Here is an 11,087-nt window from a genome sequence, read left to right as displayed (position 1 = left end):
CCCCCCCGCCCCTCCCGCCGGAACGCCGGCAGCTCTGCCCGCCGCCCCCGGCCCGGGCGGTACGCTGCGCCCAGCGACACTGACCTGCGCCTGTGCGCCTGTTCCCGGCCCTGGAGTCTGGCCTGGTGTGCGCGGGGTTTGCTTCAGGCGTGGGAGCCTGCGGCTGCACTCCCCTTCACCTTCCTCCCCGCAAAAGATTCTGTGGCGCTGCCTTGTGCGGCCACTCTAAGCCAGAACATGGCAGTGTAGCACCCGCTCTCAGTGTAGCCTGAGACTCGTTCTGACACTCCAGAGTGTTTTGCATCAACATCGCTTAAATAAATGCCGCTCTTCTGAATAGTTAACATCTGCAGTTCTTCAACTGAGCATTCTTCAATAGATCTCTGAGTTTATTTCAAGATATTGTCATTTCTTGGGGTTAGCAGAGCATGTGCTGCTCCTCTTATCCGGGGAAGGCAGCTATGGAGATGGGTCTTGGCTCTGACGCTGTGTCCACGTCGCAGCCTCTGGCTGGACAGCCATGATCTCTGTAGTGGTGGAGAGAGGTACTGGCATGAGTTGGTGGGGGTATCAAGATTGCCATGTTCTGATGGCTTAGAGTGACATTGGCTGATCTCCTGAACCTTTATTGCTCCCCTGTTCTGCCTTAAAAATGGGTGTAATGCCTGTGTGGTGGCCAGCTGACTTCGGTGGAAGCTTCTGAAGTGTTGTGGGGGCAGCCAAAGCCAGCCCCCCCAGCTGACAGAGCATGACGAGTCCTGACAGTCCTGTCACAGCCTGGCAGTCACTTGTCCACAGCCAGCTATCCTTTATCAGCTTGCTTGCTGCTTTCACTCTTTTCCTGGTCTGTCCTTTCACCAGCAGAAATGTGGAAAAACCAGTTCTGTGGTTAGTTGCTGCACTTCCCTCCACGCCCATGGGGCAGGTCTCCTCCTCCTCCTCAGTCCTCACGCACAGTCTGGGTGCACTTCAGCCTCCAGCCTCTTTGCCTCTGCCTGTGCTCAGCCGGCTCAGGTGCACCGACAGGCCTCTGTACCCTTCCCATTTACCGTAACCTTAGGCTTCTCTTGCCTTCCTCTTTTCTCCCTGGCTGCCAGATCTTGTCTCTCTGGTGGCTCCTTCTCTCCTGGGTAACGCAGTGGGTTGGCCTGCAGGAGCATAAGGTGCAGGCAGCTGCCCTCCTGGCCCTGTCCTGCCCTGCCTGGAGGGATACCATTCCTAGGCGATGGCTGGAGGGAATGAGCGGAGCATGAAGGCCCTGAAGGAAGTGTGGCAAAGAGCAGAGAATTCTTTGTGTGCGGACTGCGGGAAACCAGGTGAGTCCCCGAAGGATGCTGCAGGAAGAGTTGGAAGCAGGGAGCTGGGGCTGATCTCTAGCAGCCACTTAGTGCTGGCTGTCTGGACTGCACAGGAGCCTGGGCTGGAGAGAAAGGGGAGGCATCGCTCTGGGTATTCATTTCCTCTCCCTTCAGGTGGGTTGGCAAGGGAGGAGGGAGAAGATGCTGCCATAGCACTGGTGGGAAGGACAGGGATGTGGGAGTGCCAGATTATCAGGGGCTCCATGGCTGCAGCACCGTGGGTTGTAGTCACGTCAGATCGCAAATGCAAATCAAGGTCATGCCCAGTCAGGACCTGACAGGAAAGCTCGCAGTGAAATCCTAACTTCTCCAGAAAGAAGGCATGATTCAGGAGGGCATGGTCTCCGCCATGACTCAGCTCTGAACTGACAACCTGCCACAGCTGCCTAGAAAATTTCATTTACTGAAGGGCTTGCCCTCTCAGAAGGGTACCCAGTTTGAGGTCCTACAAGTGCTGCTAAAAACACCCATCATACACCTCCAAAAGGAGCGTACTACCCAAGCCAAATTAAGACTGGGAAAATTAGTGCAATTTTGCCCTATTTAATTACCCCAGGAGAGTTTTAGATTCAAGGTTGTTTTCCACTTCCGGAGCTAAACACTGTTAGGGGTTTGCTGTGATGCACTGAACAACTCCTGGGGCCTTTTCCCAGAGGTGGTTTCATTTTCCTCTGAGTGATCCTTTACACAAAGGGAGTTCACAGAGCACTTTGGGGCTATTCAAGATACAGGTCATTAAAAATTCAGCAAAGTGATTGGAATGGGGAATGAGGGATCAATAGCTGTGGTTTTTTTCTGACTGGCATCCATGCCTTGGGCGTTAATTACTCAGCTCAGATGAAACTGTGGTCATCAGCTCCCTGTTTCTCAGGACTACATTCTCAGGTGAGGCATATCTACCAGGGATATTCACCACTTCTAGTTATATCCTTTTCTATATTCTCAGATCCTGACTGGGCATCCTCTACTTTGGGTGTCTTTATATGCCTCAGCTGTTCAGGAATTCACCGCAACATCCCTAGCATCAGCAAAGTCAAATCCCTGAAGATGGACTACTGGGATGATGCTCAGGTGCAGGTGAGATCTTTATCCCCATGGGTAGGGCAGGTGGTTTGGACTAGGCTATACACTCAGTGTCCTGGCAAAATTAGTCCTTTGACCTCACAGAGATGGAATGTAATCTGGTTTAATCAGTCTCTTTTCTACTCGTAAAAATCAGGGATAACTCCCGACAACCCACTGGTAGAGGGAGGACACACTTGCCTTATGTGTCTCCACATGTCCTATTACTTTATGGCAAATGCAGAGCTCTTGCAATGTATCTTACTAAGGCTTAGGGTCTTTGTTGCTTCAGATTGTTTTCCACTGGCCAAGACCATCCAGCCTCAATATCTCCTCTTGATTTCAGCAGTCCAAGGGGAAAATCTTGGGCAATTCCATTCTCCAAGAAAAGTTTCCAGATATAATACAATCTCTTGAGAAAAATGGCACTTAGGAGACCTTGATTTTCTTCCTGTTACAGCCCTCTCAACTCACTAATTTTCAGGGGACTGAAAATATTTTCTGGTGATCCAAAGAGAATAATCTGTGTCTTGTTGCTCTTTGGAAGAGGTTGGACTGTCCTTCCAGATGCCATTGCAGAGCGGCTGTCGAACTCTCCAGGACATGTGGGGCATGGCAGCAAATCCACTGAATGTGTGTGCACCCAGCCTTACGGAAGTGACATTTATGGCACTCTATTGATTCAGGTGCAATCACTGTAATGTCTGAGAGTAGATGAGACCTTTGAGACCCACCTTTCTGCAGCCAGGCTGCTGGGATATTGCAATGGAGGGGAAAGAGAATGCTCCATTAGAGTTTGATATGCATCTGACCCTGTAGTGGGTCAGGAAAGAAAAGGTCCAGCATGAGTGTGCATCAAAGGCAAGGCGCTAACTCTCTGTCTAACTCTGCAGTTTCTGGCCAAGCATGGGAATGCTGTGACTAAAGCCATATATGAAGCTCACATCCCTATTTACTATTACCAGCCAACCTACAATGACTGCCAGTAAGTTGCTGCATGCAGAAGAAAAGGGGGAAGGGCAATTCTCTGTTCCTCTAATTCCTCTAGTTCGTTTCTGGGCTACCTGTCCCCTCTCTCCATAGAGTGCTGAGAGAACAGTGGATACGGGCCAAATATGAACGCAAAGAATTTACTGAGCCAGGAAAACAGCTGCCATATTCTGATGGTAAGAGCAGAACACAGCATCAAAACTTCCTGCCTGTTGTCTTTGCTGGCAACTTCTGAGTGTCATGAGGTGTCAGTGTTGCAAATCCCACAAGTACTCCTGAGCACCCAAGTGGTCATTAAAGGGCTTCATTTTGGGTGTGTTAAATTGTGGACAACATAGACTGGCACAGGTAGCTTAAAAGCCTGGTGTTACCAGGTGGCATTTTTCAAAGACATTTGTTGTCTTGGTGGAGACAGACACCTGCAATAAGGAATATCTGTTCTGCTGCGTGCCACCCCCTATAACCATGGCAGCTGTCCTTGAAACAGTGCTGCCAGCCCTGTGACAAAGGGCATTGGAGCCCAAGAGGCTGCAGAGTCAAGTGGGAAGAGTTCTGGTCCCACACCACAGTCTGCATGGGCTAGGACTCCAGTGTTCACAGGAGACAGCTCTCACACTGTCAGAGGTAGTAGTAGGAGCAGGACTAGGAGATGGGAAGAATCTGGGAATGTCTTTTGGTGAGTGCTTATCTACACTGCAAACATGGGAACACACCATCTTTAGTTGTAAGTCAGAGACGAAACATCTGAAGTGTTTACTCTCAGCAATAGTCCATCATGTTCTTTGTCCCAGAGGGGTGGCTGGGCCCCAGGCTGCATGCAGCTCTCTGGTGCCTACCATGCCTGTGGGGAATGTTATTATAAGTGGCTTTTCTGTTCCAAGGGGTGAGGGAAGGCATCCTTTGGAAGCGAGGCCGAGACAACGGGCAGTTCCTACCCCGCAAGTTCCTCTTGTCTGAGAGAGAGGGATGTCTGAAGTATTTCACCAAGCAGGATGTGAGTATGGTGGTCAACTCCCACCTCAGTGTGTACTCCACCCGGAGCAGTAGGGTCACAGAGATGTTCTGACTTCCTATACATGTTTCTGAAGTTGCCTTGTTCATCCCAGCTCAGAGATGACAACAAAGCATGTCACTAAGGAGAAGGGTCCCCTTCCTACTGTCAGAGTGACTTCTCTTCATGCTCTCCCTTTGTGCTTCCCTCACTACTGAGAAAAAGACTGATCTTCCTTTTCACTCCTATCCTGGATGTGTAATCCTGCACCATTCCTGGAACCAACCTCACCCCATTGTGAGCCAAGTTGGCAAAAACCTTTTCTGTGGTTGGTTTTGAGGAGGGCTGCTTTTCTGCTCATTCATATCTCAGAAATGAGTGGGGCAAGAGCTAAAATGCTATCACAAGGGAGAGAATGGCTCAGGGTAGGGAGAAGCAGGACATGCCATCCAGAGAAACCTGGACCAGCTCCAGAAGTGGGCTGATATGAACCTCAGAAGGTTTAAAAAAGCCAAGTACAAGGTTCTCCACCTGGTGAGGCCTCTGACCTTGCCTTACCCCAGGTAATCAGTAGCTCAGATCTCTTTCCTTCTAGGATTGCTCATGCATGGTCAATGCCATTCTCTTTTCAGGCCAAAGAACCCAAAATCAATGTTAAAATAGATGTAATTAATGCTACATTCCAGCCAGAGAAGATTGGGAACCCCAATGGCCTGCAGATCACCTATCTCAAAGACAATAAGACCCGGAATATATTTGTCTACCATGAAAGTGGAAAGGTATCTGGTTTTAGCATCAAACCCTGCAAAGCCATTGAGGGGATTTGAGGAGCTGCTGATATTAAATAGTATGAAGCATGGGTAGGATGGGGTGTGTGAGTGTGAGCTGCTGTAGGTAATAGTGTGGGGGTTCTGGCTCTGTGTTTGTGTATCTGTGAGAGAGTTTTGCTGCAGGGAGCAGGGCAGGAGCACTGGCTGAGTTGGTTTGTGTGGGAGGAGTTCTCTAGAAGATGTGCTGCCTGTGCATGTGGGGAATGGGGCAGCCGTGCTGGCTGTGTGCCTGTGAGGGAGATGCTGTGGAGGGAGAGCTGACTGTGTTTGTAGTTAACTCAGGGCTGGGTGCAGCTGGGTGAATTTAGATGCCCCTCTGTTGCTCTGGCTAAGCTTTCTGTCCTGTCCTGTCCCACCCTCAGGAGATAGTGGACTGGTTCAACGCCATCCGCTCAGTGCAGTTCCATTACCTGAAGGTGGCATTTCCCATTGCCAGCGATAATGAGGTAAGGCAGCACTGGAGCTCCTCCTGAGTCTCCTGCTGCTTACATGATAAAAGAGCTCGTTAGTTACTGTTGTAACCCCAGGTATGGAAGTGGAAACTGCAGGGTAAAAGACAGAGGGATGAGAAGGTGTTTTTCAAAGGGCCTGTGGTGGTCAGAAAATAGCTGCTCTCTGCTGTTTCTGGGCATTTTGAAGGCAGAAGTGATGCCTTGCTAGGCAGTTTGGGAAATATAAATTTAGAAGGTGACTGAATTTGGGGGAATAGAAGGGTGAGGGAGAGAAATTAATAGCGATGAGGCACAGCTAAGGGAATTTTACTCTTGCCATTTTGTCAGATCAAAAATCGTCTGACGAGAAACTTCTTGAAGGAGGGATACATGGAGAAGACTGGTCCCAAGGTGAGTTGCTATGGTAGAAAAAATCAAACAGGGGCCTGCCAGAGGACCACTGGCTTTCCCTACTTCAATGTTTTTCTCCTGCTGTTTCCTCATTCCCCCCTGACTCTTTAGACACCCATGGGAAGAGTGTGTGTGCACCAAGGGAGGGGAGGATGAAAGGAAGGGGAAGGACACATATGAAAGTAGATGAAGCCAAAGTCCCTGTTTTCTCCCAGAGTGACAGATCTCTCTGCATGTGTCTGTGTGTGTGTGACCTTACAATTATTTAGTGTCCAGATTTCTCCTGTCTCAACTCTGGGGTCCTTCATCGAAGTTCAGGAGTTGGGGACAGCAGCTGGGACTGAATCACCTGACACCGACCCCACTCTCAGCTCAGAAAGGGCGAGGAGGAGGTTGCTGTTACGGCAGGGGCTTGCTTCACGCGGTTGGGATGAATTTGGGGTATCCATTCGCACTGCTCGCAGCAGAGGGCACTGTCCCCTCACACATGTCACCTGTTCCCTTCACAGCAGAGAGAGGCCTTTAAGAAGCGCTGGTTCACGCTGGATCACCGCAGGCTCATGTACTTCAAGGATCCTTTGGTGAGAGGGAGATGTGACCGCCGGCAGCTGCAGGCAGCGGTGCTGGGGCAGCGTCAAAGTGCGCGCAGAGTCTGTGCTCTGCAGCGAGAGGGGCTTGCAGGTTTCCCAGCTGCTATGAATGGACTCCGGGTCTTCCCCTTTCCACCCTTTTTAGTTCATCACATGCTTTCTGTGTTTGTTTCACTGCCTGCAAACAATGGGAACACGGAGGGCAGCAGTGTAAAGGTGGTGATGGGAGGGTGACACAGAGAGATGAGAGCAGCGGTTCCTCTCTCAGACCTCTTGAGATTTATGGCCTTATTTTCTTCTTTTCACTACTGCCTTTGAGCACAGGCTCACTGCTCTTCTGAATCCCCTGACCGCCTCCAAAGCCTTTTGCTGCTACGTCCCCAGTGCTCACACACTCTCCTCCTGTCCTTAGGTGCCCTGTAATGATTCTCTTGTTCTTCTGGGATTCTATAAATCACTGTCTTTCCCTCCTGATGTGCAGGACGCCTTTGCTAAGGGTGAGGTGTTTGTGGGCAGTGGAGAGAATGGATATAGTGTCCAGAAGGGATTGCCTTCAGGGACACAGGGCAACTTCTCTTGGCACTACGGCATCACCATTGTCACCCCTGACCGGGAATACCTCTTCACCTGCGAGACAGAGACTGACCAGCTGGAGTGGGTCAGAGCCTTCGCTAGTGTCATCAACCAGGCCATGACACCACAGGAATATGCAAGTAAGTGCCTGGGTGCTGTTTCCTTGCCCTCCTGCCACTCCCATTCAGGGTATTGCCCTAATGCACCACCTTTTCTCTTCACTACAGTTGAAGCCTACTTCAAGTTTAAATCCTAGGAAGCCATGCAGGAATCTCACTGTGACTCAACTCTACCTGGTCCTATTGGGTGGCTGTCAGGACAGGAGAGGAGATTGACATCAGAGAAACACAGTGCTCTTGGAGCACCCTTTGAAGCACTTTTGCCCCCATTGGATATCCACTTTGTTTTGAGGGCCCGATTAAGCTGCTTCTTTTCAAGTGCAAGATTTTGTGCGTCTGAATCCTCAGTACAACCTGTCCCTGTTAAATTGCTGTCATCTGGCTGGATGCTGACAGGTCTTGCCTGTCAGTCAGGCCTTGAAAACTTTGGTACTTACTCTGTTGGACGTGAGACCCAGAATCACTCCTGCATGAAACTGCAGACGGGTACCCACCTGAGAGAAGAAAAGAGCTACCTGGCTGGAGCCAGGCACCACAGCGGGTTACAGGGGCTGCTGGACTAAAAGAGCCTTTACAAGAAATATCATATCTGCAGGTGACAGAGATGTGAAACATCCAGATATTTGACCAGTTAGTGCAGTGGTTGAGAAAGGTCACTTAAAACATGTAACCTAACAGCCAAATGTGAGGCTTGTTTCCTTCTGCCATGTATGGGCTTGAAAGCTTCTTCAGATGACATTTGTGTGCAGACCTTCCACCAAATGCTTCAGAGAAGATTAAGAGATCATCTCAAAAATAATGTGGATATACATTTGGGTATGTGGATAAATAATGTGGATATACATTTGGGTATGTGGATAACGTGTGCATGCACACACATAACAAAAAGTGATGGAGGTGGAATACTGCCCTAGGGAAGATACTGTGAGGGATATTCATGCCACTGAAGATCAGCTGCCCAACTTGAGTCTCTATCAGACCAATGGAGAGGGGTTGGGTCTTGCAGAGAGGAGCTGATAACATGTATAGAGTTCAGAGTCTGCTGTCTCTATTAGAGCCTAGGGTTGATGCTGAATATAGTAACACATGGATCTCTTCTCCCTCATCCCCTGTATGTCAAAGGCCTGGCACTTTCATTCTGACCTGCACACTGCATATGTTTATCTTGTCCATCATACATACATATCTGTATGTTCATGTTCTCATAGTAAGAGTTAGCCTAAAACACAAAATCAACCCATGATTCATGTCTTAAAGCTCATCTCTTAAAGCTCTCTTGGGAGAGCTGTGCTTCACATGCTGGGAGGAATGGCTGAGTTCTGCTGGTGACTGTAGTATCTGATGTGTTTGCAGTTTTATCAGGCAGTGTGAGAGAAGGTATCTCGTGTGTTAAGGGGAGCTAACTGGAATTAATAAGACAACCAGTATTTTAATTAGCTCCTAAAGAAATAATTTAAAAATACCATTGTAATTTATTTTAACTTCCTAAATTAGCTGACATGTTAACTGCTGAGGTATGAGGTTGTTTCTTGGAAGAACGTACAGATGATTGAACAAAAAGCCATGGCTGTTCATTGTATTTCCTGGGGCATGTGGGCTGTGACTGTTCCCATCAGAGCCAAATGGGCAGACTCACGGTGCCCCTCTGCTTCTGGGGACCCCACTCTGTGCCAGGACCACCACAATCTGTTGGGAGCATCAACTTCCTGGATGAGTAGAAGCATCACTCACCCTACTACCATGGTGCAATGGAAATATCCACCTAAAAGTATATTTTCACTGCCTTTTGCTGATCTCTCCTAGTTTGGAGCATGATTTTCCTGAAAACCAAAGGTCATTGCACAGTGGGGGGAGTACTGATGGGATGCCTCCTCCTCCTCCTGTTTGCTGCTGAATTACCACTGCTGTATACGAGCAGAGGCATTTGACTCAGCTACAATGAAGCTATGGCACATCTGTCTCTGCTCCGCAGATTCTGTCCCACCGTGTCTTCCTCGAGACAAGGAGGCTCAGATGCGAGTGAGGCAAGGGCCGGGTAGCTTCGGGCGCGGGTGTCATGTGGTGATGTCTCGCTAGAAGGCGGTGGTGCCTAGCGATGCGCTGCTGCTCCCTGCTCTGCGGCCGGGCAGCTTCCCGGGGCTGCGAGGGAACGACGGGGAAGGCTTAGAGGAGGAGGATGGTCTTTGTGGAGAGGAAGGAAAAACAGAGTCTAAAACACCCAGTCCTTTGTGTCTCTGGGAGCTTGCTGCTGACTTGAGGGCAAAGGTGGAAAAGGGCCAGGACAGACAGTGTGAGAGGTCCTACCATCTGGTGGGCCTGCTTGCAAACTGGGGACTACATTGACAACACCCGAACCTCAAAGAGCCCTGAAGAGCTTGGGAGGGAGTGTGGGACAGGTTCTTTCAGTCTGGCTTGGCTGGGGAGAGCTGTGTGGCTGCTCTCTGCCTATTGCACTTCCAGGGCTGGCCCTTGTTTCTCTTCTAAAGCCACAGCATGATGCTTTCCACCCTCCCTGCCAGATTATGGAGTCTTGTCTTTCAGTTGTCTCCTGTCTCAAATGAGGACAACTGTACAAGGAGAGATGGGATAAAGAAAGGGAGGTAAGAACAAGAAGGAAGACGAAGCAGGATAAAGTAAGATATGGGGGAAGAAAGCATGTCTGCCAGAAAGAGGAGGGAGCCAGTGGGGCTCCTCAGCTAGTGGCTAAAAGCCCAGTGTAAATTTGGAACTGTATTCACACTGGTCTGTGAAGCTGTGAGTCAGGCACATTCCTCCATGCAGTGGTCAAGGTGGCTCTCAGGGGGTTGGTTCAGCGAGGCAGGGCCCACCTCTCCAGAGTCTGTCTGAGCTGAGCTGACAGACTTAGGAGCAGAAATCTGCTTGTTCATCCACTGTTTCTGTGGGGCCACCAAACTCTGGAGAAGCAACAAAGCTAGTGAAGAAAAGAGACATTTCCTCCTGGCTGGCAGAGGTTCCCTTGCATGTATTGGTCTTGAAGGAAAAGGCAGTGTCCCTTTCTTGGCTTTTTCATGGTTAAGGAAAACAGCTGGACAGAGCTTGTGATGGACAACATCAGCAAAATGGACTGGGCAGCTGGAGGTGAGGAATAGACTTCTGGAGCATCCTGTCTGTGTCTGATGAACTCTCCCCATTCTTCCCTTGGCTGCTTTGCTGTTAAGATAGACGTGTCCTGTACAGCGAGGGTGGAAGGCAGGAGGAAGGAGCTTGATTTGCTCTTGCTTAACTTACCCAAAGATGTCTTACAACACTTCTCTTATCAGCCCAAGTCCTAGAGAGGATCCCAAGGGTGGCAGTTTCTTGGAGGAAAGCAGTGGTGGGGGTGATGACAGCAATGTCCTGGGAGGGGACAGCCCGGTCACAGGGCCGCTGGGTGCGGTGCTGCTGGTCATGTGCCTCACTGGGATGGTGGGGAACGTCTACACAGTGGCAGTGGCCTCTGGCAGGGTGGCAGGCTGCTCAGCAGGCTCCTTGGGGGTCTACATGATCAACCTTGCCCTGGCTGACCTCCTGTACCTCTCCACCATCCCCTTTGTGGTTTGCACCTATTTTGCCCATGACTGGTTCTTTGGGGATGTGGGTTGCAGGCTTTTGCTCAGCCTGGACCTCCTCACCATGCACGCCAGCATCTTCCTTCTGACCGCCATGAGCCTGGAGAGGTACTGGGCAGTGGCCAAGCCTCTGCGGGCCCGGCGGGCCAGCAATGGCCGGCGC

The 11,087-nt window shown here is 50.1% G+C and overlaps 3 protein-coding genes across 3 annotated transcripts in view; 2 read left to right on the top strand and 1 right to left on the bottom strand.

Moving 5' to 3' along the window:
* NOL12 (nucleolar protein 12) overlaps positions 1-1,160 on the bottom strand; it is a 4,335-nt gene extending 3,175 nt beyond the window's left edge. Inside the window, exon 1 of the mRNA XM_005421921.2 lies at positions 1,050-1,160. Coding sequence (XP_005421978.1) covers positions 1,050-1,160 — 111 coding nt within the window. The remainder of the gene's footprint in view (positions 1-1,049) is intronic.
* On the top strand, positions 912-8,025 carry LOC102033496 (arf-GAP with dual PH domain-containing protein 1-like). The gene is made up of 11 exons (XM_031057730.1): positions 912-1,316; positions 2,305-2,435; positions 3,314-3,405; positions 3,504-3,586; positions 4,292-4,404; positions 5,034-5,180; positions 5,594-5,677; positions 6,011-6,073; positions 6,583-6,654; positions 7,145-7,376; positions 7,464-8,025. The coding sequence occupies exons 1-11, from the start codon at positions 1,226-1,228 to the stop codon at positions 7,490-7,492; spliced, it is 1,137 nt and encodes a 378-aa protein (XP_030913590.1). The 5' UTR covers positions 912-1,225; the 3' UTR covers positions 7,493-8,025.
* A 2,585-nt stretch (positions 8,026-10,610) lies between these two features.
* Positions 10,611-11,087, top strand: part of LOC106631836 (urotensin-2 receptor-like) — a 996-nt gene continuing 519 nt past the window's right edge. The window contains 1 exon segment of the mRNA XM_031057747.1: positions 10,611-11,083. Within this exon segment, the coding sequence (XP_030913607.1) occupies positions 10,611-11,083 (473 nt within the window).

This window comes from Geospiza fortis, unplaced genomic scaffold (assembly GCF_000277835.1).
Source record: "Geospiza fortis unplaced genomic scaffold, GeoFor_1.0 scaffold173, whole genome shotgun sequence".
In the NCBI taxonomy this organism is placed as follows: Eukaryota; Metazoa; Chordata; class Aves; order Passeriformes; family Thraupidae; genus Geospiza; species Geospiza fortis.
This window is presented reverse-complemented; position numbering and strand designations above follow the sequence as displayed.